This window comes from Felis catus, chromosome B2 (genome assembly GCF_018350175.1).
Source record: "Felis catus isolate Fca126 chromosome B2, F.catus_Fca126_mat1.0, whole genome shotgun sequence".
Classification (NCBI taxonomy): Eukaryota; Metazoa; Chordata; class Mammalia; order Carnivora; family Felidae; genus Felis; species Felis catus.
In genome coordinates, this window is record NC_058372.1 from 51,583,632 (window position 1) to 51,611,537 (window position 27,906).

General features: G+C 36.2%; 1 protein-coding gene across 11 annotated transcripts in view; it reads left to right on the forward strand.

Annotated features, from left to right (window-relative positions):
• The window catches only part of MLIP (muscular LMNA interacting protein), a 247,595-nt gene that overhangs the window by 167,488 nt on the left and 52,201 nt on the right, over window positions 1-27,906 (forward strand). For all 11 annotated transcript variants that reach the window (XM_045057659.1, XM_045057666.1, XM_045057658.1 and 8 more), the window contains 2 exons: window positions 8,245-8,289; window positions 18,100-18,144. In XM_045057659.1, the coding sequence (XP_044913594.1) occupies window positions 8,245-8,289; window positions 18,100-18,144 (90 nt within the window). The remainder of the gene's footprint in view (window positions 1-8,244; window positions 8,290-18,099; window positions 18,145-27,906) is intronic.

The window sequence follows — 27,906 nt, forward strand, 5'->3', positions numbered from 1 at the left end:
GACTTGCTGTGGGTTTGGATGTGAGTGGTCAATGAGACAAGAATCGTGGATGGGCTCCAGGTCTCTGCCTTGAGCATAGATGACTATGTGGAAGGCATAGTGAGATGGAGGGAAGAGGGTTATATTCATTTTGGACACTCTGAGTTTGAAATGCATATCGGAGAGACTTAAACTTTGTGTCTGGAGCTAGGAGGGAGCTGAGGATGATGTGCACATCAATGTTGCAAGAGCCCTATGCAGAGCTCCAAGGAGCAAAACACGGCAGGTCCAATGAAGGAGGTGGCGGGGAGCCAATAGGGGACAATGAAAAGAAATGTCCATTGTTGTAAAAGGAAAATCAGAACAGTGTGGTAACATGGAAGCTACAAGAGGACAGTACTGAAGAGAATGTAATTGTGGTAACTTCTGCCAAGAGGAAGACAAAGAGAAAGCTGGAGTAGTGTTTATTAGGTTTGACTTGTATATTCTGAAGCTACATCGCTGTTGCTTATGTGTTGGTGTTCATTCTTGTCCTTTTGATTTTATTACCTTTACCAGCATATATAATCCTTTTGAATCTGAGGTTGTTCTTCTTAATCCAGTAAGAAAATGGTGACCCCTGGTAGGTTTATATATATATAATATACATATATATATATAATATATATATAATATATATATTATATATTATATAAATATATAATTATATAAATAATATAAATATATTATTATATAAATATTATATAAATTCATGTTTTCTTAGATATAGCTTTTGTCACCATTTTCTATTACTTTTTTCCTTATTTTTTACTATTTTCTACTAGTTAAAAATCTTCTTGTCCCCTTTCACCTTATTATTTTCAGAACGACTTATTTCTGGATTTCACGTTTGTTCAATCCAAAAGTCTATTTACCTGGGAGCTTAATTTTTTTTTTTTTTTTTACTTTTCTGCTTTCCTTCTGATATTTGACATTTACTAATTTGAATTTTTTTAAATTTTTGACTATTTTCCTTACATTTTTGTTACTTTTCTTAGTTACACATAAATTTTCAAAGGTAATAATTATGTTTATTTTCCTATTAATTTTAAAGCTTATAATATCTTTGTTTAAAGTTAGGAAAATACTATAGCACTTTTTCCTTCCATCCATTTTTAATTAAGATACACACAGACATCATTTGTTAGTATTGTTTTGACTTTTTTAACTGAATTTTTATGGTTATGTTTCTTGATCTCGTCTTTATTTAGATCCTGATTTCTCACACATGCGTAGCTTTCTCCCAGATTTATTTTTTTTTCTTTGGTAGAATCTTGCTGAAAATTATATACAACAAGGTATTTTTGTGTTGATTCTATAGCCTATGTTTTTGAGAATATCTTTATTTTGCCCTTTCATTTAAATTATAGTTCTGTTGAACAGAAAACTATAGGTCCCATCTCTTCAGCACTTTTTTTCCCTTGGTTCTTTTTCTTCAACAACATATTTGTAAAGTATTTTGCCAGGATGATATTTACTCCTCTGTTACAGAGTGGTGGCTTACAGAGGGGCTCTGTAATCTTTTAGATTTTTTTTTTTTTTTTTTTGGCTATCCAGTTCTTACCTCTTATTAAGTTTTTTAATTTTAATTCCATTATAGTTAACATACAGTGTTATACTAGTTTTAGGTAAACATTGTAGGGTTTTTTTTTTTTTTAATTTTTGTTACCTTTATTTATTTTTGACAGAGAAGGAGAGAGACAGAGTGCAAGCTGGGGAGGAACAGAGAGAGAGGGAGACACAGAATTCAAAGCAGGCTCCAGGCTCAGAGCTGTCAGCACAGATCCCAAAGCAGGGCTCAAACTCGGCAACAGTGAGTTCATGACCTGAGCTGAAGTTGGACACCCAACCGACTGAGCCACTCATGTGCTCCATTTTTAATTTTTTTTAATCCTTATTTTTGACAGAGAGAAAGAGACAGAGTGCAAGCAGGAGAGGAACAAAGAGAGAGGGAGATACAGAATCTGAATATGTATACAATGTAGTTCTATACATTACTCAGTGGTCATCATGACAGGTGCCCTCCTTAATCCCCATCACCTATTTAACCCATTCCCCCACTCCCTTCCCCTCTGGTAACTATCAGTGTGTTCTCTGGAATTAAGAGTCTGTTTCTTGGTTTATAGAATTTTATCTTTATCTATAATGTTACTGATTTTTCCTATAATGCAAGTATGCATTTTTTCTCTTGTTTATCTGGATTGGTACTCTCTGTGACTTCTCCTATGAAGTCTTCAACCTTTTCTGCTCCTCAGATTCAGGATAAATTTTAGTCACTAATTTTTCAAATGTTTCTTCCTCCTGGGACTCATAAAGTGATTTTGTCACTTTTGCTTCTGTATTCTTTAAGTCTGAATCTTTATATATATTTTTTCTATTTGTTGTTTCCTAATTCCTTCAAGGGGATTCCTTGATGTGATATTTCAGTTCTAGAATTTGTTCAGTGTCTCTTCTGTCCTTTAATCCCTGTGTTATTATGTTGGATATAGTTCTCCTTTTTTTTTAAGTTTATTTATTTATTTTGAGAGAGAGGCAGAGCACACAAGTCAGGGAGGGGCAGAGAGAGAGGGAGAGAGAGAATCCCAAGCAGGCTTCACACTGTCAGCATGGAGCCCAATGTAGGGCTCGAACTCATAAACCCTGAGATCATGACCTGAGTCAAAACCAAGAGTCAGACGTTTAACCAACTGAGCCACCCAAGTGTCCCTATAATTTTCCTTTTTAAAGTCATCTTTAGGGGCACCTGGGTGGCTCAGTCAGTTAGGCATCTGACTTTGGCCTAGGTCATGATCTCAACGTTCCAGAGTTAAGCCCTATATTTGGCTCTGTGCTGACAGCTCAGAGCCTGGGGCCTGTTTCAGATTCTGTGTCTCCCTCTTTCTCTACCCCTCCCCTGCTCATGCTCTGTCTCTCTCAAAAATAAATAAACATTATTTTTTTTAAAAAAGCCATGTTTATTGAGGTGTAGTTTACCCACTGTTAAATTTACCCTTTCAGTGTATAGTTCTATGCATTTTCACAAAGCATAATACAGTTGTGAAACCACTACCACGTCTGAGGTACGAAACACTTCCATCAAACGTAAAAGTTCTCTTGTGCTCCTTTATAGTACATCCCTCCCTCTAACCCAAGTTCTGTACAACTACTGATTTTTTCTCTGTTTCTATACTTTTGCCTTTGCAAGAATGTCATATAAATAGAATCATACAACATGTAGTCTTTTGACAAGGCAGTTGAGATTCATCCATGTTTTTGCATGTATCAATAGTTCATTTGTACTCCACTGCTGAGTGGTATTCCATTGTATGGTTGTACCATATGTTAACTGTTCACCAGTGATGGACAACTGGGATATTTCTACTTAGGTTCTATTATGAATAGAGCTGCTAAGAACACTTATCAACAAGGTTTTGTATGCACATGTGCTTTCATTTCTCTTGGGTAAAAACCTAAGAGAGGAATGACTGAACCATTGTTTTTTCCTGCAGTATTTCCATTTTTCAGATGTCTTACTGTTTTTCCATGGGGACTCAAAGTTCTCTGAGCATATAAGCTACCTTGGCTGCAAATATGCCTGATGCCTGAGATGCCAGATACTAAAGCTTGGTGCCTAGGATTTACCAGTCCTGCTGAGTTTTGTCTTTTGTTTATGTTTTATGAAGAACAGAAGGAACATGAGTCTCAGGCTGTAAAAAACATCTGATGTCAACCATTTCTCCCACACTGCTCTCCCACCACCCTGGTCACAGTATCCCTCATCTTTGCCCCCCCCCCCCCCGTACCTTCCAGACTCTTCTTCAAATAGCTGTTCCCATTGTCTTCCCTGAGAAAAGCATCAGGAGTTGACCAAACCTATGCTTAACTGTCCCCTTCTCCCCAGCCAAGCTGAAGGACCACCTTGATATTGTTCTCACAGATACTTCTTTTCACCACCCTCACATTTTGACCCCTCACATTACCCCTCTGCTCTCCTCATCTCTGATGTTGGAAAGTGTTGTGAAGTTAGAAGGCAGAGACACAGTATGTAAAACAAACACACAGACAAAAACAACCAGTTTGAAAGGTTGGGCTGTGAAAGGGGGAAGGAGATTGGGTCTGGGAGGGTGGGGAACGGGTCAAAGAAGAACTTTTGGTTTGCTTTTTAAAGCTGAAAATGACAAGAGCAAGTTGGCATGCTAGTGGGGTAGATGCACTAGAAGGAAGTGCTGATTATGCAAAAGAAAGGGAGACCCTGAAGGATGAAAAGTCCTCAGAAGGACATGGAACTTACAGCCTGATTAAAATAAATGTCCTTTGATAAAAAGCTGGAGGGGCACCTGGGTGGCCCAGTAGGTTAAGCGTCCCATTCTTGATTTCACCTCAGGTCATTATCTCATGGTTCATGAGTGCGTTAGGTGCCACATCGGGCTCTGGGCTGACAGTGCTGAGCCTGCTTGGGATTCTATCTCCCTTTCTCTCTGCCCCTCCCCTGCTTGCTTTCTTTCTCTCTCTCTGAATAAAAAAAAATAAATAAACTTCAAATAAAAAAAGCTGGGAATGTCCACTATTGTAATAGGACAGAAAACAGAGGACATGTCAGATACAGGTGCAAAGCATGTTTGTAGGTGGCTGATGGCAAAATGAAGAATTTTGCAACTCATATTTTTAGTTACTCAATAACTAATAGTTTTCAGTGAAGAAAGGTTTAAGATTATTAACTGAGATTAAAAAGCAACCATATGATGGGGAAGAGCTTGAAAAAGGAAAAGTTGAAAACCATTATGTGTTCAGCTTTTGATTCTTCTCTCATTCCCTCATAAATCCCTTCCATTCAGGCTTTGCCCCTACTGCGCTACCCAAACTACTTTCCCTAGGTTCCCATTACTATAAACTCAGCCCTGGTTGGGCTGTCATACCCACAGAAAATGAGACAGGTGATACTCCCTCCTCTTTGGCACACATTCCTCTAGTGCCTTCTAGGACACCCTGCTCTCTCAGCTTTTGTCCTACCTCACTCGTCATTATTTCTTAGGGTCCTTTGAAGATTCTTCCTCTTCTTCCCCAAACTATTAATGCTGGAGTGCTCCAGGACTCTATCTTTGGGCTTCTCCTTCCTCTCTACATTTACTCCTTTGGTGTTCTGAAGATCAACTGTATGCTGAGAACTCTCAACTTTATATCTCAAGTCCAGGATTATCTCCCAAACTCCAGCTCCCAAATACCCACTCTCTATTTTCATTTAGATTTCTTATCCATATCTGAAAAATTTAGTCTAGATTTCTTCCCACAAAAACTATTCCAGAGGCGCCTGGGTGGCTCTGTCAGTAAAGGATCTGACTTCGGCTCAGGTCATGATGTCACGGTTCGTGGGTTCGAGCCCGTGTCAGGCTCTGTGCTGACAGCTCACAGCCTGGAGCCTGTTTTGGATTCTGTCTGTCTGTCTGTCTGTCTCTCTCTCTCTCTCTCTCTCTCCTCTGCTTGTGTTCTCTCTCTCTCTCTCAATAAACAAACAAACAAACAGACATAAAAAAAAAAAAAACAACTATTCCATATCCTGCCTACCCATGTCTGTCTATAGACTTCTCATCTTTCATTTGCTCAAGGCCAGAAACTTTGGTGTCAAGTTCTAATTTTCTCTTTCTCTCATATTCCACATCTCTATTAGAAACCCTGTTGCCATCGATTAAAAATACATGTAGAATATGATTATTTCATAACTTCTGTACTGCTGAGCCATCGTCATGTTTTGCTGGATAGTGCAATAGTTTTTCCCCTTCGACCCTTGCCTCACTATAATTCATTTTGAACACATCAAAGAGTGAGATCCTTTTAAAGCATAAGTCAGATTATGGCTCCCCTCGGCTTAAAACCAGCAGTACCTACACATTTCCTGTAGCTATAAACTAGAGTCCTTACAAGTTCTTGGAAGGGCCTCTATGCTCTAGTCTCTGGAACCTTCCATCAGCCCCTCCCCTGCTCTCCTGCTTTCCTCACAACACCCCAGCGCTGCCTGATTCCTTGCCGTGGCCTCGAATGTGCCAGGCATGCTCCTGCCTTGCCACATTTTGTTCTTTCTTCAAATCAGTTGTGTCACTTTTTATAGTTTTTAGTTCCTTGTAAACATTCGCAAGCTTAACTTTTATCTCAAAGGAAGCATGATTAAGTATGGTTGTTTTTGGTCTGGCTCAAAGAAAAGAAATTTCTGGATTCTCTGTGGGTGTTTTTTGGTTGTTCTTTACTTCTGCCCATTATCACATTGTCTTACCTGTTTGTGTATCTGAATCTGATTGTGTGTTGGATTTGCTACTTGGAAGTTTATTTAAATAAATTATTTGAGGGCTAATATGATATTATCTTACTATGGATAGTCTTTTCTTTGCTTCTATTAGACACCAGGAGCATTAGCAAAGAAGGATAACTTAATTTAATTTAAAGTTTTGGGTTAATTTTTTATAAACAGTTGTCAATGGTTTGAGGCCAAGCTGAAGGCTATATGAGGTCTTCTAGATCAGTCTTACTCCTGGGGTTCAATCTAATTTTGGTGGGTCATGGATTCTGACTTTTATCTCCCTACATCTCTGAAATTGTCAAAAGTTTGGATCAGCTTCTCGAGCAACTCATCGTTATTGTCAAACATCTCTAGGTCAAAAGCTGGTCTCAAATACTTGAGTCCTCTCTTTGGATTTCCATCTTCTCCTTATCTTGCCCCCACATTCTTTATTCTCTTGTTAGCTCATTGACATTTTTAATAAATAATATGTCAATATTGTTTTAAATATTTTACCCATCTTTTGTCCATTTTGGAAGGATTGCTTTGAGTTCTTGAGCCACCATTCTCAGATGTGGAAATTATCTTTGAGCACTTTTAATTTGCTCCATCTAGTTGAAATGCTCTTTGTTTAGATGTTCACATCTCCAGCTCCCTCAGTTCCTTCAAATCTTAGCCCAAATGTCACCTTCTCTAAACTGACCCTCCTATTTGAAATTGTAAACCCTCAGCACTCTTGACCTTCTTAGTATCTGGGTTGTCTAAAAGAAGTAAGCTATTTGGCAGAAACAAAGAAGATTTTCTCTGGAAGAATATATTACCTGAGGCTTCAAATTATTTCTATTCTTTTGTTGTTGTTGTTGTTGTATAACATACAATGTAATATGCAGTATGATTTTTTTCTAACATATGGTACAATTTATTTATTTATTATTATACTGTTTGTCTTCTCTCCTGCTAGAATGTAAGCTTACCAAGCATAGGGCATCTTTGTCTATTTTGTTTACTGATAAGATACAGGGTGTAGAATAGTTCCTGGCACACAGTAGATATACAGTAAGTATTTACTAAGGAGATGAATGAATCAAATAGGCCATCTCATGTCAAAAAGTGGGAAAGTGGGCCTACAAGAGAAAAATTATGGGCTCACTAGGCAGAATTAAATGCTCACTTAAGGCTAATGACCATTAATTTATAATGAAATCAAATAGCTTGGTTGAGAGAGTTTCCTCAGGAATGTTTTACTTCTCAAGTTTAGAGAAAATGGATGATAAAGTCTATCCAGGGTTGTTGTTTTCTTTTCTTTTGTTTTCTTTTAAAGGTGAGTTTGTCACAAAGAGAGAGAGAGGCAAGAGAAATTAAGGTGTTAAAACAACTGAGAATATGAAATATATGTAAACTAAGAGGTAATAACACCACAATGGAACTGGTAAAGCTCATTAATTTTGAAGTCTCAATGAGGGACATTGCACTGGGGACATTTGAGAAGTGAAGATGGTGAATAGGAGCTAGAGTTCTCAGGGTAGAATGCTAAAAATTGAAATTTCACAGATTTCCCATTTTATTTGTGAAGGCAAAGTCTAGGAATGGCTTTGAGAGTGGATGAGTGAAATGGAATGGATGAGAATACATTTGGAGTTGGGAAGCTCAAAATAAGTGAGAGGGGTAGAGACTTCCATGTACATTTTGAAAATGGCAAAAGTCACATGAGGGTCCATTATGATCCATGAATGGATGTAATCAATAAATAAGGCAAAATTTACCAGCAAGCTGATAGATAATGGCAATAAAAAGAATAATGAAGTGACATAGTTTAATAAAACAATTTTCAAAGGGACAAGGCTTTTGTATAGAAAAGAGACAAGAATGTTTAGAAAGTCTTAATAGCAACAAAAGGTGAACGCTTATCCCAGAAGTTGAATTACTTTTAGTATTTTTGTGGTTACTTCAGTAGTATGCTTATTTTTATTTTTTTACAGATGCCTACAACTCTTCCGAGAGCAGCTGGTCGAGAAACCAAATATGTAAGTCCCTTCATAATGATACATCCTGTTTTTTTAATGGGTACATGTGTATGCTTTGAAGGGAACTCAATTATACGGTCATTAAAATTGAATTAGTTGATTTTTTCATAAGTGGAAAGGGATAGGATGGTGTGATCGGTCCAGATGTGGAAAATCAGGTTATGTCAGGTAAGTTTATTGAATAAATTCCATCTTAAGTGAGGTCTAGTTTGATTAGCTTGGCTAAATAAAGCAGAACTCCAACACCTGCTTGCTGTCTTTCTAATTATCGAAGCTTAGACGACATTTTCATTTTTGTAATGGTTTATTGTGCTTATTATAAATGAGCCAGCACATATACTCGAAACATTAAGATTTGTCTATTTCCAATGGGATTGCCAGTTTTGTTGGTTTTGACTCATTTGTTGCTTTCTTGCATTTAAATTATTGTCAAATAAACTAATTTCTACTTATGAGCAAAAATTGACTAATAGATGGGTAGATACAGCCTCACATACTTGATCAATTATATGGAGCTGTCTCTGAATGCCTTAGGAATACAGATGTAGCCTCACCTCATTCCTACTCTTTATTCACCTCATGATCCATCATGTGGCCCGCTTCTGTTTCTGATCAACTATATTCAACAGAAACAAGATTGTCTCCTAAGCAAGTGTTTAGTTTTTAGTTAAAAAAAAACCCAGTAAATGTTTTCTTTTAGGTTATGCCTTATATTTTCTACTATGCTTTTTTCATCATCATCATCATCATCATCATCAAAGAATGAATAGTTATCATATATTGTGTGATATATCTTCTTTCCAATTTATGTATTTCTGTCTTTATTTGGGTCTCCCTAAGGAAAATAATAAGTTAGATGAAATCACTGAATTTTATCCTACTCAGGAAATGACATATAGAAGGTATGGATAGGAACACTGCTTAGAGTATTTTCATTCTTATGTTTTGTTTTTATTGGAAGCCATTTGGAGTAATATAAGAGTAGAGACATTTGGTAGGCTGTAACCAGGTTTAAATCACAGCATGGCTGTTTGCTAACTGTCTGATCCTAGAAAGTCACTTAACTTCTATACCTTAGTTTTTTCATCTATAAAATTGGGAAACTAATAATTGCCTGATGTACAATTTATATTGGTTAGTATATGAAAAGCCCTTAATGTGGTTCTGACATACAGGAATAAGTAATAGTTCTTCCCTTTTTTCCTCTTATCTTCCTTTGATTTCCTCTGCATCTATGCCTCCCCCTTTCTCTTCTTCCTCCCTATCTTGGGAAGAGTAGAAGCACCATGATTTAGCAGACTTCCTTGATTCTAAAGTTGGGTGCAAGAAAAGAAAGTTCTCTAAAGATGTTTCAATACTTTTTGTGACTCACGCATGCTACAAGAGCCAGACCTAAGAAAAAATAGCTGAAATGTTTTACTCTCTCATCTTCCTTTCTCACCTATTCCTATCTGTCACCAAAGTGCCTCTGATTGCGACTCATTTACAGTAAGGTGGTAAGGGGCTGATACTTCCTCTCACCCCTCCCCAGGGGTGGTTAATTTGATAGCAGTTGGAATCAAAGTTGGAGGGGCTGCTTCAATCTCCATAGTTAGAGTTTATTTCAAATTATTCTTCAATCAGTTATCAAACTTAATTAAAATAGGTTAACATTTGCCCCAAACTTTGTGAGAGCATCTGAGTCACTGAAAGTTAACATTGAGTCATCAAATAGATTGAGTGTAGACTAGAGCAAATATGAACTCTGATTCAGATAAGATTTTTGGCTTTGATTAAATTTGGTTTCTTGAGTGATAAGCTTTGTTTTTTGCTTTCTCTTACAATGTGACGTTTGAATTGTTCTTTGTGACACCTCAAATATGTCTGTCTCTTTTGGAAGATGATAAAGGATAATTTTACAATGGAACATAAAACCCAGTTTTTTGGTGCCAAGGCATAAGGAAGTCACACTTGTAAATATTTGGCTGCAGTTATTACATTTACTAAGTGATGTCTGATACATTTATTTTGAGGAGAAAAAAATGAAATTTCAGCTCTAAGTGTTGTTGGTCTTAGGTGAACAATCAATTTTAAATCCAGTATGTTCTGATTTTATATGTTCTTTCTTCTAGAAATTCTAATATTCGTATTTGCTGAGCTACAAGATGCCTCACCTTAAGTGTGACATGAAAAGATTTGACTCAATTAATTAATTAATTAATTAATCTTTTCCTATATATTTCTCTTTCTCTCCTGTGGAAGCTCAAAAGCAAATCTGAGAGGTCTTTTCACAGTATCTCATGGTCTCTCTTCACACTTTGAAGAAACTAGACATCTTCACAGTATGTAGCTGCTGGGACTTGGTGTGTCATTGACTTCGTAGAAATTCTTAGATTAGATTCAAAAACAGAGATCACATAGTTTACCAACTCCTGCACCACAGAGGAAAAAAAAGAGAAGACTTAAATTCAAGCAAGAAATAAAGTTTTGTGACGTTTCAGGGTGTTCTCAAGTAGATTAGCACAGACTGCTCAAAATTCTGACATCTGGGGGCTCTCTAAAAGTATAGTATACAATCTATGATTCATAACTAGTAGAAAATATAGTCAGAATTGTTCAGCTCTATTATTCAATGAGCTTTTGCTCATTGATTCAACAAATAGTTACTGAGTGTCTACTATGTCCTAGTACTCACTGAGAAGTTACTGGGGTGAGGGAGCAACCCAATAATAAAATCCCCATTTCTGCAGCATATAATGGGGGAGATAGTAAACACTTACAATAGTAAATGAGCAAGATACTTTCTTGTAGAAATTAGAGAAGAGCTGGCCATAGATCTGACTGATGTGTGAAAGCAGACTTACAAAGTTACTAGTTTTCAATGTATTCATATATCTATTGGATTTCCAGTTTTCCTGGGAAGATTATAATGGCTTTATTAAATAACGAGAATTTGTATGACTAATTCCTCTTTCTGGGGCTTTTGGTGAAAGGGTGCCTTTTCTCCGTGGGGAAAAAAAAAGAAGAAGAAGGAGAAACCAAAATGCAAATCAGTTAGTTTCCTCTTCTTATTCTTTATTGTACATATTGTTACATTTCACATAGTCTGTTTTCTAGGATGAGACAGATGCAGGAAAAGCACCATCAATTCAGTCTAATTAGTCAAAGCTTTCTTCAATTCATGGTGTACTTGAATTGCAAGTTATTTTAAAGTAATTTAATTGAACTTTTCTTAAGTGTAATAGAATTTAAACTAGGTTAACAACATGTTGAGTCACAGTGATCTCCACAGGTCAATTGCAAGATTGATTATCTTAATTTGTTATTAATATTACTTTCAATTGGTTTGAGCTCTTATCTTTCAAGTGAAGTTTAAGTATTTCATTTAACCTTATACCAGTCTTATGAAGTGGGTATTATTATTTCAAGATCTTCATATTATAAAGGAGGAAACCAAGTCTTAGAAGTCAGAGTAGGCAAAATCCTACCCAGGTCTCCCTTATGTCAAAGCCCTTACCATTAATACTTGTGTGAGAATTGGGGCCCCTGGATGGCTCAGTCAGTTGAGCATCCAACTTTGCCTCAGGTCATGATCTCATGGTTCATGACTTTGAGCCCCGCGTCAGGCTCTGTGCTGACAGCTCAGAGCCTGGACCCTGCTTCAGAGTCTGTGTCTCACACTCTCTCTGTTCTTCCCCTGCTCATGCCTTGTCAATAATAAATAAAGATTGAAAACATTAAAAAAAATACTTGTGTGAGAAGTACAGAGAATATGGGAATAGTTTGTTTTCCTTAAATATTTTATCCATTAGTATTTATATTCTGGGTCGAAATTATTTCTTCATGTTCAGTAATCTTCAGTGTAAACTTTGAATGTTTTCAAATTTAATGACAATATCTAAAATGATGTTTACTATATTTCTAACGTTTTAAATCACTCTCATATAAATTAATTCATAGTTTATCAGATAATGTTTAAGAGGTACTGTTTTTTATGACACTTTAAAAAAATTTCTTTCCCTTTATGTAACAGAATGGATTTTCTATTTGAATTTCTATTTTATTCTGTTTTCACTTTACCACCTTTGAAGAGGAATGTCCTTTCTGCTTTTGCATTACATTTGTCTTAGTAAATATTTATTTTTCATTAACTACTACTGGTATAAATTATTTCATTCAAGTAATTCAAAGTCATAGTATGCTTTCCTAATAAAGAGCAAACTCAGAAAATAAGGCAAGTATTAGTCCTATTACTAGTTTATCAAAAAAACCCTTAGTTGGAATCAAAATCTATAGATAAAAACTTATTTTATCAACTCTTTACATTTCATGAGTTACTTTTAAGAGCCAGAGAAATAACAGAGATAGGTCTATTGAATATTATATGGTAAACAGGTAAGATCCCATTTTAATGAGCCTGAGGGACAGAAAAAATTCATAACAATGGAAGCATATTGCTTTCAAAATATCACAATATATTAAAAAATGTGTCAAACTTTATTAAGAATATTCCCCACTATATATACAGGTATTCAAATAAAGGTCACAGTCTCCAATTTAGTCAGCTCACATACTCCCTTTGTTGCTATACTTGGAAATGTTGCTATGCTGGAGTGTTCCAGAGGCGCTGCATGCTTAATGTAGTCACAGATCTTAAGGTAAGAGGAGACTTCAATCTAGTCCATTTCAATCCAGACCTCAGTCCAGATCTGCTTCCGTAGGATGTGACCAAAGATTTGATGAGTTACAGGAAGAATTGTGAACACTTCAAGCAAGAAATTCCACTCTTCTGATTATTCTCATTTACTTCTTTTTTTTCGTTCAGAAATATTTCTAACGTATGCTTATGTGAAAAGGGATGAAGAAAGAATTAAAGATAATTATCTGGGTTCTAGTAAGTGAGGAGGAAGAGAGAAGATTTAACGAGACACTCTTTATGTCTTGCATCCTTCTCATCATCATTTTAGACTTTACCAAACACAAAGGTGCCATATTTCAGCCAAACTTCCCCTTGATGTGACCTTTTATCTCCTCATTTGCACATATAAACAGTCTGTCACTGGTCACTATGCCCACTTATCCTGCCTACTGATTATGTTCACGATAAGCTGGAATCATCATTCCTTAGCATAAAGACTCAAACTTTTTAAACACTTTCAAATCTACTTTTTGTATGTAGGTCTTTTAGGAATGTATTACTAACTTATAAAATGGTTTCTAATGAGATAGTCATACAGGGTAATGTCTATAGATAGTTAGAATAAATAATGTGAAGCAAGAAAGATACGATGCCTCATAACGTATGTCTAGGGGCTTGGTGCCTAACATGCATACCACTGGATTCATTCTTTTGTGTCCGTCGCGACTTATGTACAAATAATAGGAACACTCGCTAGGTGAAGGGAAAGACAGTATTTTATCATTTTATATTTCCTCAATACCAATTTCAGTATTCAGTGATTATTAAGTGCTCTGTTAATATTTTAAAATTTGTCTTATTGCCCATGTGTAGAGTAGTCTTGCCTGGGAGAAGTATTTAGTTAACACATTATCACTAATTACAGTTCTTTGAACCATGAGAAAAGGAAATACAGGTTAATTAGTCAACAGAGAAAAGGTAGAAGAAAGACATTTTAGTGATATTGAACTGGTTGTTATATTCAGGTGAGAGGGATGTGGCTGCTGAAAGGGGGGAAAAAGAAACAAACAAACAAAAAAAACCCAACAAGCCAAAAGTGGAAGTGTAGAGTGCAGAAGGCAAAGGCAACTGGAATCACTTGATCTTGTTCCAGACCCCGGGGAGGGAGCTGGTGTGATACCAGCCAAAAGGACATGTGTCATGAATGGGGAAAAGCTGCACATTGCAAGCAAAAGCAATCTAGACACTGACGAAGGAGCTTCATTGTACTTCCTGGGCCTCGATATCAAGTCTTTGGAAAAGCAAAATGGTTTCTCCAAAGTTGGCTTGGCACAGTGGTGGCCTTCTGTAGGAATTTATTTTTCAGTGGACTTCAAATTCTCCTTTCTTTTCTGTGTCTAACTCTTTTGCTTTCCTTGTAATCTAACTCTTTAATACATTTTCTTTGAGGTAAGAAATTTTGACTTTCACATTTTTTTGACTGTTGGTTTCTCAGTTTTTAAGATGACGATACATTGGTTAACATGGATCCTCCTTTCTTACATTTTCCTTTTATGGTTAAAATGATGTTAGAGGCCATAGAATAGATTATAGGATTTTGTTTCGCACAACAGCCATTCTTACATTCCACAGTATCGTAGTTCCTCACAGTTAGTATTAATGTGGATAGACATGAATAACTAAAATCTTTAGTGTTGTTCCAATACAATTTCTAGTTTAGTTGTAGGTACATCAAGTTGCTTCTCTACCTTCATTTAGCTAACTTGTGAACAATGGTTTGGATAGAGCTGCCTTCTCCCACCTTTCACTGCTCTAATCTCAGCTCACCAGACAATCTTTCCTCACTTTTCGGAAAATATTTGCTACAGTATTAATAACATAGTTATAGATGCAGCATTGAATAAACACTGCTAACCTGTATTAGGAAAGCAAAGCAAGGCTTCTCAAAGGGCTTGACATGGTTAGGTTGGTTGAAAGAATCTGGTGATACTCATTAAACACATAAGCCAATATTCTTTTTCTTGGATAAAGGATCTCTAGTGGCTTTATAAGTATTTACTCCACCTTGAGGTTCACATTTAATTCTATCCTTTCTCTAGGAATAGTTTCTCATAAAAGTGATGTGAAACCCATTATATTAGATAAAATAAAAATGGAATGGGGATGCCTAAAGCATCTTATTATAACATTGTAATTCCTAATGATGGAATTTGAGGGACTTATGGAGACTGAATACAAAGATATTTGGGTTTTCCCCTAATTTAATTAATGTTTTTCTTGAGCATTTTATTTTTTCCCTATGATCACTTGGTATTATTTAGCACCACATACTACTAAATGTTAGGAATGTAGTTAAATTGTACAAATATTTTGTTTTTAACGTGTAACCTCTTCTTTCCTATATTTATCGAGATGAAAATTTAGCTGTGTTGTGCTTTAGTCAAGATACCCACATTCAATTTAGCATATTTCACAGGAGCTATTAATTTAACTTAGGGGATCCATAGATTATTCTCTCATTATTGCAATAATGAAAAATTAGCTATAGGGAAACAGTAAGACTTTAGAGGAAATAATTATTACTTATATTGCATCGTGAGGTTAAAAGCAAATCCCCAGGTGAACTGAATGTGATGGGCATTCTAAAAGGCAGTTTTCTGCAGCACAGAATAGCCATAAACCTCAGTGTACACTCACCTGGTCACCAGCAATTAGAGATGGGAAACATTTAGCCAAGATACCCTGATGCCATAGACCAACCATGTATGACAGCAAACAATGATAGTCCTTGTGAAGAAAGGCATGAGTGAAAAAGCAGAAAACAAACAATGCTGGGCACAGGGTGAGAAGGGCTGCAGGTGCCTTGTGAGTATGTTTGGTGATTCATACTTCTATATACTTGGCAATACCATAAGAACCACTAAGCTCTCAGTTTGCTGTTATCATTCATATCTCAGAGAGTAAAAACAGTATTGACACACCTCTAACATGCTGAAATGCTTGATAAAATGTAATTATTAAAAATGTTTATGTGGAGTGCCTGGGTGGCTCAGTCTGTTGAACATCTAACTCTTGATTTTGGCTCAAGTCATGATCCCAGGGTCATGGGATTGAGTCCCACAGTGGGGTCTGTGCTGAGTGTGGAACCTGCTTAAGATTCTCTCTCTCCCTCCCTCTTCCCTTCTCCCCAACTCATACTCTCTCTCTCTCTCTCTCTCTCAAAAAAAAAAAAAGTTTATGTAACCCAATCTAAAGTAAAGAAAGAGAAATGTTTGAATGCCAGAAATGGAATGGTAACTCCAAGTGGGGGTGTTAAGAAGAAGCTAAAGCTCTAGCAGAATGTAGGCGCATCAGAACCTATGTGCTAGGAGCCAGGAGCTCAGATTTTAACTTTCAGTATTTAGTAAGTCTAAAACTTGTAAATGAATCCTTTGTATACATTCAGGAGCCCAGAAGTCCACTTTGGCCATGAAGCATGGAATAAAAAAAAAAAAAGTATAAATGCTTCCACCATCTCATCCAACACTCTTAGTTGGTAAAAGAGCCATCAATGAGAAAATGGTTCTAAACTTCTGGAACATGAAGATGTCAGATTCTACCACTCTTTAAGTTTAGGAATATTAAGATGATGAAATAAAATGGAAAGCAGTGAAAGTCCTAGAGTTCCCACAAGACAAACATAAAATGTACTGTAGGCACGGTTTCCCCGTCCAGGACTTCTCAGGTACATATAGAAATCATCACAAACATTATCTTGACTGAAAATGAGTTCAAAATCAAAAATAAATAGCCATAAAATGGCTAAAGAACATCACGGAGGAGAGGCATGAGGGAGAGTCAGCCGATACAAGAAATGGGAGATTTGGCAATAAGGAATTATAGGTAAATCTGAAATGAATTAATTGCTATAGTAAAAACGCTAAAAGAGTTAAAAGGAGTTATTGATGCCATCAAAATTACTTGAAAAAGAACCAAGTAGAACTTCCAGAAGTTAAAATAAAGCCATCAAAACAAAATTCAATTGTCATGTTGAATGTGTTAATATGCAATGGAAGAGAAATTAGTTAACGGTTAAACTTGTATGTAGAAAGGATTCAGAATGCAGCATAAAGGGACAAAAAACATGAAAGGAAATTTTATAGAAATGGGGGATGGATTGAGCAGACTACATATATAGTTATTAGAAACTTCATAAACAGAGATGAGCTATAATGTAAGCAAAGCAATATTTGAAGAGGTATTCATGGAAGATTTTCCAGAATTGAAGGATATGCATATGCCAAATGAAGGACTACACCAAATCCCAAAAAAGACACATAAAAAGAAATCCACCCTCAGATACATCATAGTGAAGTTGCGGAATGTCATGGAGGAACATCTTAAACACTAACCAAATGTGAAGACAGATGATCCACCAAAGTTATGACATTTAGAATGACAGCTGTGACAGACGCCAGAGCTAGTGGGGTAGTGTCTTCAAAATGCTGCGAGATAATAACTATTCACCGAAAATAATGTGTCCAGAACTCTTGTGGAAGAATGAGAACAAAATAGAAACATTTTCAGACAAAGTCAAGACAATGAGGTCTGAAAGAACAACCACAGCATTTACTTCCGTAAGAAGAAACCAAATCCAGACGGAGTGAAATTCAGGAACCAAGGCTGAAGAAACAATATTAGCCTCCTATTTACTGGAAAACAGTTTTAAAAACTAAATTGTTTTCTTTTCCAAAGCATGAAAACTTTCCTTTGTATATGAAGATACTTTAAGTGAACATCTGTTATTTGTGTCGATTTGCTGGAAACAAATATAAATATCCAACAATGCTAGTATGTTTAAGCAAAATGTGGAGTATATATAGAGGCTGAAATATTATGTCATCTTGAAGAATTTTTGATGTCTTGTGATAGTGCTTATGTTAAGATGTTAAGGAGAAGTAACACATAAAACATCATGCTATTATATGAGCTGCATAAGAAAACATAGGAAAAATATTGTAAGGCAATGTACAAAAAATGTTCAACATTTTCTGGTGGCATAATGATACTTTTCCTTTTATCTTATTCTTTTCAAAATTCTACAATGGACATGTGTTCTTTAATAATAAAAGAACTTCAAAAAACTTAAAAATATGGATATTTTGTGAAATTATGAAGTTCACTAAATAAACACCATGTTTCTAATTTTTCAGGCAAACCTGTCCTCCCCATCCTCTACAGTATCCGAGAGTCAGCTGGTATGTATCCTCTTATTAAGTCATGGACCTACTTTCGAAAATTCTGATCTCTCAAGACAGATTTTTCTGAGTGAAAGTGAACAGAGAATACATTTACTGCATATATTTGTTTGCCTGTCTAACAAAATTTTACTGATGCTTTACTGTAGTTGCATGGTGGTTGTTTTGTAGCTTACCAACATATATAAAAACCATACATAGACCTTATTTGCCAGGAACTTGCATCTTAGTAGTTTAGAGAGGGAGAGCGCTTACTTCCTGATAGGACAGAGGCAAAAAGCGTTCAAGGACAGGTCATGTTTGATGATGTAGGGCAGGTTCTGGACTTCAAGAAATGAGAAATGGGATATTTCAGACAGGAAGGTTAGCATATAAATGGTGTAGATCAGTAATGAGCAGGAGAAATATCACGTGAACCACAATGGCAAGCCACAAATGTAATTTAAAATTTTCTAGTAGCCACATTAAAAGAGTAAAAAGTAAAACACAGACCACATTTATTTCAATAATGTATTTTATTTAGTGATAGGCAAATACCATTTCACCAAATAATCAGTATAAATGAGATATTTTATATTCCTTTTTGGAGGCTAAGTCTTTGAAATATGCTATGTATTTCACATGTACAGCACATCTCAATTTGGAGTAACCACATTTCATTGGCTTAACAAAGGGCTACGGGCTAATGTGTTAGTACTGATCTAAACTCTAGAATCTGTTATTTATAGATGCAAATTTGATTACATAGAATTACTTTTCATCATAGGGTTTTGTATTTTCTATTCTTTTACAGTGGTTAGCAAATTGAAACCATGAAGTAAGTTGCCTAGACATTACTAAAGATTTCTTTATATCTTTTAATCTTTATTATTTATAATTATGAATTCCTGAACAATAGGCACCTTCAGTAGAATTACAAAAATTGCTAGTAATGCAGTTTGAGATACTAAGAAGGTAAAATCACTGTTTAATACTGATTTTTCCCCTTTTTAAGCAATTGTTTTTGTGTTCTACATCCATAGCCAACAACAAGTCATCTTGTCATTGTTATGCCAAAATGATATTATTTTCATTTGTAATACTGAAAACCGATAAAAAGTATAGTTTGACTCTTAAAAATAGCCTGATTAAACAAACTGCTTGGGTATATTCATGTTTATACATATGGTGTATATATGGAGTGTGTTTGCATGTGTATGTGTGTGTCCGTGTGTAAATAGTGTCCATTAGTTTAGAAGAGTGGCTGGCAGCATAGTATAGGTGAAAGCATGCTAGAATGGGGGCCAGAAGAACCATCTTTTATTCCTTCTCTGACACTAGCTACTGGGCTGACAGTGGGTAAGTCACAAATCTGAAATCTAGTCCTCAGTTTCCTAAATGAGCAACAAGAGCATTCTATTACCTACTTTCCAAACCCTTCCAGCACTGTGAGTCTATGATTACTAACAGTGTGATGTGAAGGAGTTGTCATGGAAACAAGCATTGAAATAACATAATAAAGTTGAATGGTTTCCCAGTTTATATATGGAAATATTACCACAGCTATTTTAATATTTAAAATAATGATATACTTGTTTCTTGAGATAAATGAGTGAAAAATATATATACATATACACACATACACATATATCTCAGTTCTTGGCTTAATATTATAAGAAACTATTTCAAAGAGGCAAATATATATAATGACTTCATAAAAAGAGACACATAAAAACAACTCACTGTAAATGTAATAAATAAACCGTTTCTTGCCTAATAAAATAATTCTGTGAATTTTAAGTTTGTGTTCTTTAGGGAGAAAAATACAAAGCACTGCTTTGACTGACTTTAATGATAATTTCTTTGCATTTGCTTTAGACTCTTTCTCTAAAGAGTTCAAGGAATTTCTTAACCAAGTTTTAAATTAAGTTTTAATCCCCAAATTCCCTTGAGATATAGGTTGGTTTGTGAAGGGATTATTATCAAGCAAGCTTATCACACACAAAAAGGAACATCTGGATTGATATAATCATTCAATTTAATCACTTTGACTTCTATTTCATGATACTAACCCTGTGTTTCGTTACTTGGGGACGGAATAGGATAAAAATAATTGTATGCAAGGAATGCCATATGACATTTGTTTCTTTAGGGATTTATGATATTTTTGCTCTTAAGTAATATATGAATGAAATTATAAGTTTTCATTTTTATGAATGAATTTCCAATATTTGCCATCTCAAACCCTCTTTAGTATTAACTTCTAAATAATTTGAGTAAGTGAGAATGCCTTTGGAAAACAAAACTACACACACACACACACACACACACACACACACATATATGTGCATTTGTTTATAGCATCACACATATAGGTGCCATATAATAGGTAATTTGATATTATACATTGATTTTTATAAAATGTGTGTGTGTATGTAGCACATAAAAACAAAATTTTGGGGAACATATGATAGATTATAGTTAAATTATGTAAGTAAATATGTTTTATATAAAATAAGCCATTAGTTAAAATTATTTTAGTCCTATTTTAGGGAAAAAATATAATAAATTGGTTGAAGTGAAAATATACGAGAAATCACTGTGGTGATACAAGCTTAATACAGAAACATTTTGCTTTTGAGATTTGGCATTTTCAGGATATGCAAATTTTTCATACTTTTTTCTTTTAACTTGGCTACCTAGTTGTTTGTTTACACTGCAATTGTGCCAATTCAACATTTGAAAGAAAAAAAGAAATGACCATATCCCTGTGTCCCTTATTCTTAAGATATTCCCATTGTTTACTCTGGAAGCCAAACTATTTAGTATTCTGCTCAGGAGAATGGAATGGATATGGAAAAAGTTCACCAACTGTGCCTCAGTTTCTCTTCTTCTGTTAAACAGCATCACAGTGCATGAAAACAGGAAAGGGGCTTAGAGATGAGGGTGTTGGAAACACCCATCTATAAAATGGGAGGTTGGAATAACTACTCTGTCAACGCACAGGGGGACGGCAAGGCTCATGTATCGTAATATGTGAGGTTGCTAATATAGCCTGGTACCTATGAGAGGTGTTATTATTGCACACATGACCTCTGAAGTATGATCTCAAAGATAATATTTTTTATGGATAAAGAAACAGAGGCTCACACAGAGTTTAAATGGATTATCTCATATCACAGCGATAGTGACCATTTTTGTTCTGGGTGACTTTCAAACAAATCATTATGAATTTTAGATAATTAAAAAAGAATAAGGAAAGGTTGATGAAGGAGTTGGGGAATTTGGCCTCCACAGAAGTATGAAATTCATTGGGCACTTCCAGTGTGGGCCCTGTTCTAGCATTTTCCCATAGCCTGAAAAGATATGATCACTTATGAAAGAGGAGGAGACTGGGTGGGGTCAATTTGGATGCGGATATTTCACACCTGTAAGTAGACTACTCCTAGCATAATAATGGGAACAAAAGGAAAGGAGGGATATAGCATACAAAGCTTTGCTAATTCCTGAGCTGAGTCCTCACAATATTAACAGAGGCCAGTGGGGCCTTTTCTTTGGATGAGAAAATAGTTTAGGTTCTCCAGGATGGGTAGGACACTGGCCTCCCTTGGTGGTAGGTAGGGAAGCTTGGTTTAGAAGACATTTGGCTTTTGATTTTGATATTTAATGCCATTACAAAATGTTCATTGTTGCCCAAGATGAATACTGAATCTGGAGAGTACAAAACAATAGTTTAAAAAAATGAGCCACATGGCTATATACAGGCAAAAGCAAAATGCTGCTTACTGGAACATTATAAAGAAGAGTGCTTAAGCTTTCAGATACTTTGTTCCCAGTTCTGAATGCCAGCTGATGTGTCCTGCTTTAGTGGTGCATGAGTCATTGTTCTGAGGGCCCTTGAGGTCACTGTTGTTCAGAAAATGCAGCTCTGAAAGCTTTTGTGTAGAACTGATGTCTTCTTCAAGCTGAAAGGAGGTTTGTCCTTGACCAGTTTTCCTTGACACAACACACTTAAGTGCTACAGCATTTATCATCTACACCTCTTACATTTTGAGTCATGCTATTGTCTTTTCTTCAACCATTGGAATACTTCAACCCAGACAATCTGTGTTGTTGTACACATTCCATCAAATGTTTCTTGAGCTAGGGGATGTGGTTTATAATAATTGAAGTCCTATGTATGTTTTTATTTTTTTAAAAATATTTTAGGTAGGTACTTTGCTGGATGGTGTAGATCATTTAGAATCAATACTTTATATTATAAATGCAAAAAGAAGAGGAAAGTTTTTCCCTTTCAAATTTATTTTATGGTGTTTTTTTTTTCTTGACAAAATTCTGTCATGAACATTATCCTGTTAGATTCTCGCAATTGGCAGGAATTGTTATTCCGTTATTCTGATGAAAAAAGCCTGAAGTCCACATATCTACAGTTGTGTGTCAGTAGTCCCATAGCTCATGGGTGCTACGAAAATCTTTCTTTTTCCCTCAGTCTTGGAAATTTTGCTCTGCACTATAGTGTTTTGAAATATGGGATATTTATTCAAGGGGTAGAAAAGGCTTAATTGTTTGCTTCAAGCATATAATATTATTGATCTTAAAAGAATGAAAGCTAATCAACATTTATTAATTGAACGAGTGAACCAGCTAAATCATTTAGACAGTATTGCTTTTGTCAACAGTTTTGACTGGTAGTATGTTTTTGAGTTTCTATGAGCTGGTTGCCACAGAAATTCTAGAATATATGCATATGTATAAAACACTGGGAACTAAAGACAAGATGGAAGCAAATGGGTAAAAGAAACACTGTGGTACTTTCACTAGCTCTTTGGATCCATCAAATTAGTAGAATTTCTAGCCAGTTCACAGAGTTTGCTATATGCTGTGTTTATTACGTTCTTGCTTTTTATTGTACATTTTATTTCTTCTAAAAGATAAAAATAAACCCAGAAGAATGGAGACCCTGTTCTTTATTTCTGTTCTTCCCTCATTACACCACTGCAGGGCTTAATACTGTCATCAAAGGCAATTAAACACAGTCCAATAGTTGAAGTTACTAATTTAAGAAGAAGCTTGCTCTAAGAAGCCATTATTTTAAAATATTAATAATGGATTCTCCAGGTCAGTGCTGGCAGCTAATTTTCAACTTTGGTCTCCAGCCAGAGGCAGTACCAACTTGTTGTCCTAGAATTATGATTTCAAGTTCCAAAGGACAGAAATAATGTTTATTTTCATGGTGCCCTGGAGTAGCAATGTTCCAGCATAAGTGTACACTTGATGAGTTATAAAGACAAATTAACAGCAGGCTCAGACCAGTGTCCCATGGGCCGTTGAAACCTTTCACAGGCCTCAGGAACTCTACATACTCTGGACTTTTTCCCCCTCAAAATTAGCAGTAGGTTTAAATGTGATCTCCTTACTTCTACCCCAACCTCAAATTCTTCAAAAGAGCCGGTATCTTTCTCTTTTGGTATTAAAACTTTTATCAGTATCGCTATAAGCAAACGGGAGGAACAACAACAATTGTTTTAAATGGAGAAGTTGAAAATCTTGTAAAGTTCCCAAAGAAGTGATCTCTGGCTTTGACTTCTCATATCCATCAGAGATGGGAACTTCAGCCTCTACTCTTACCTCTGACGGTGGAACTCATCAATCCACTTCCCTTCTTCTGGTCCTCTATTGGTGAAAGACCATATGGATCTTCTAGCCTGAGGATTTCTCTCTTCCTGAGTTATACTGAAATCAAAAAGTCAATCCAGAAAAAGTAATGGGAGACCCCAAGCTGACAGTCAACACCCCTTGAGGCCTTCATATTGGATAATAGCCAGCATCCTGAGCTCTTTCTGGCTGTCAATTAATTTATTCATTCTTCAAGTAATGATTTAGCTCCTTCTAGGTTCCAGGCACAGTTCTAGGTGTTGGAGATACAACAGTGAACAAAGCAATCATCTCTGTCCTCATAAAGCTTACATTCTAGTGAAGAAAGCAAAACAATAGACACATAAACAAATGTCATATTACAATAAGTTCTATGGAAAAAAAATAAAAATAGTAAGGGAGGGAATGGGAAATTGGCATTCCAGGGAGAAAAGAGTTCTGGAAAAAGCAAAGAGCCCAAGTGTAAACTCGCTGGGGGGAGAGTATCATAGTGTCTGTGCTAGAGTGGGGAGAGTGGTGGGGATGTGAGAGGGATCACAGCAGCAGATAAGATTGGGAAGAGAGAGGCTAGTGGGGCATAGGAAAGATTAGGTCATATAGCACTTGGTAGGCATTACCTTACAGGCATGGCAAGGGTTTTGGCTTTCACTGTACGTGAGAAAGTGAGGCATTAGAGAGCTTGGAGAGGAGTCAAGTGACACAACTTGACTCATAGTGTGATTATTTGGTGGCTTACTCAACTGAGTTGTCAGCCCTCTGAGAACAAGAGTTATACACACTATACTTCCTGACATAGATTAGGTCGCAGTTGGCAAAATGGCTCCAGAGAACGTCTGATAGATGTGTGCTTCAGAGATCGAAAACAATGGTTATTTTGTCTTTGAGGTGCTTCAAAAATGTCTTATATTCAGTGTAGATCAGTTCTCTCTCAGTAGGTTCATCATAAAGGATTGAAATTTGCCATTTAGAGAAATTTCTCGTTATTCTTTCTGTTCCTTTTTTGTTAACTATGGGAGTCATTGCCTGTTTTTATTTCTCCACTTAGGCTGGTAAGGAAATTATGGAGTTGCTTTTCCTGGCATCATAAGAATAACAGTTACGTGTATTAGTCATGAGTCTAGCTGGATCTATGGATTCTATTTAGAGAAAAATGAAAGAAGGGCCACTTTGGCTTGTTTAGTTGCTGGCAATGACAATCTTATAGTAGCTCACCTTAACAGAGTCTTCCAACTTGATTAATGTAATTACCTTTATTTTTGTTTGGACACAAACTTATGCCAGAATTAGAGAACAAAAGTCTACTTGAAGTCTAAAGATATCAGGGGGGTATATGCAAGGATGCAATGTAGATTAGAAATCAATAAAAGACATTCTCCTCTAAAGGCTTTCTTTTAGTCTGGAGGCAAAGCTCAAAGTTAAGCAGATGTCTCTGGGATGGCAGACCAAGGAAGATCTATCTTTAGGTGGGTTGCACAACATTTTAGTGGAATGAGTTCTAGTTGAGGGCACATGAATCACCTAGAGATTTTGTTAAAATGAAGATTATGATTCAGTAGTTCTGGGGTAGGGCCTGAGATCCCGCACTTCTAACAGGTTCCCAAGTGATGCAGATGCTGCTGGTTTACATACCCCATCTTGAGTGGCACAGTGCTAGCAGAACTCTTATTTGGATAGATCCATTAGTTTACTTTGTGTTGGCAATTTAATCTTCAACAGATACAGATTACATAAGCATTTGACATTGAGGAACCAGCAGACAAGAAGTGCAGAGAAGAAATTAACTAATATTCCAAGAGATCCTTACCTTGCCAGCAACAGCACTGGTTGCTTTACTTAGGCTATTTTATAGATGTTCTAAAAGGCACCTTGAGACACTTGTTTGGGTGATGGATTTGCATATGCAGAGACAAGACTTATGTAAAAACTCTATGTGGTATGATGACGGAGAGGACAGGAATGTAAATAATAAATGTGCCATTACTCATTATTAAAGGACCTACTCATGGATGATTATAATCCTTTAGCTGAAGGTCCAGACAGGGAAAGGATGGAGAAGGTACCTTGAACAGCTTTTTCAAGGTCATACAGTCTATGAACACTATTGCAAAAATTAAAGTCTATAAGCTTGATGCCCTCCTTCTGGCAATATCATGCTGTTTTCTGTGAGTGTATTTTTAACCAAGTCCAGAGAGAGACATCAGTACAAATTTTATGTCTTGGCCATGCAAACTACAGAGTGCTTTAGTAAATGCAATTGGGTATGGGGTGTGTGTGTGTGTGTGTATGTGTGTGTGTGTGTGTGTGTGTGTGTGTGTGTGTGTGTTGTGTGTGGGGGTGGTGGTGAAAGGAGGATGTATGGATGTGTATATTGAATAAGAAAACATCATATCCTACAGTATTTTAGGAATGGTCTTTTGGCAGGAACTTTTTTATATGCCACGTTTAAAGAAAGAAAAACCGGATTTAGTAAGACTAGTGAAAAGAAAGGTAAAATGACATCAAATGAAGTAATAGTGGCCAAAGTCAAGTATGTGTCAATGGACAGTAGAAATAAAACAGAAGCAATGAATTTAAAAGAAATCAAAAATATAAAAATATTGGAACTTTGTTATTGATTGGACAGAAGAAATTATTGAGGTGGGTATTTAAAAATGATTTTAAGTCTGTCTATGCTGTTTCTCCATATGTTTCTGTCTTACAGTAGGCATAGGAGTAATTAAAATCATGGGTTTGATGATTAGATCTGACCTGGATTTAAATCTGACTTCTTCACATATTAACTGCATGACTTTGGCATGTAACTTATTTTCTCTAAGTCTCTCACAGGGTTTTTTGTAGGGAATTTATGAGATAATCTATCTAAAATACTGAATATAGAGCCTGATCACATATAGGTAAGATATAGAATCTGGATATATGGGAGAATGATGGTGTCATTATCTGCAATGAGTCTTCAAGGATTTTGATACTGATTTCAAAGCATGTGAAATGGTATGAGCAAGGTGTAGAGGCTGTCATGAATATGACTTGTCCATGTACTATGATTTATGGATAGTGCATGAGGTTCAGAATTGGGCCACCAGTGTTCAATTTCCAACTTGACCATAGTGACCAAATACTGATCTCTGGGTGAGGAGGATATGGTTAAAATTTACAGAATGGGAAATGTGAACAATGTCCAAGGCAAACTATGTCTAGTTTTATGCTCAGAGTTGGCTTCCGTCTCTATAAAATACTACTGAGTGACACCAAGTTAAGATGCAGGAGAAAAACAGGACTGAGGAAAAAAGTGACAAATACAGTGTAAGAATCAGGACAACTCTACCAAGGCCAAGTAGGCAAACTAGAATGAGGAAGCCTCAGACTTCAGGGACACAGAGTCCAAGAAAAGAGCATGTGGGACATCCAATAGAGTAGAGGAAATAGGGAAATAATTATTGTCAAATTATCAGACAACCATCAAATTCAGGAAATTCATAAGAACTAAGGAGCATAAAGGCTGGTAAGGAAACATATATGAAACATGGGTGATGATTCTGATACTAAAGCTACTTGCTATCTAGAGGAGTCTCTTTTTTGGTCTCACCCTGGAGGTTGATGATCCCGAGAGAGAAGATCTGAGTGAAAGTCTCCAGGCTAGGATAACCCAGATTATCATCCTGCCAGCAATACAAGGGTCAGGGTCTCTGGCAGAGGGATTCTCTTAGCATATCAAGTGAATTTGGTGACATTTCTCCTCTCTGCCTTCATCTTTTTGCCTACTCCCACCAAGCTTAGCTCCTAAAGCTCCATGTTGGTTTTAGAACCTGGTGGGCCCCGAGTACTAGAGTTGTTGCATTGATTTCCTACCTCACAAAGGAGCAGAAGAGAAGGAGAAGGTAGAGTAGGAGAAGGAAGGGGAAATAAAACAGGAAGTCAAGTGAAAAAGAGAGACAAGAAATCTGGACGACTTAGGATCATGACCCAAATATCAGGTGTCTCCCTCATTATAGGTGGTTATAGAAATCAGTAGCTGCTGAGGCTTTGTTCTTATGCTGAGTTTACTGCAGGGATACTGCTCTCATACATATACTCCACGGTGCGACTTCATGCATAATTGGATGTTACTTGCTCATTTTTTTCCCTCTT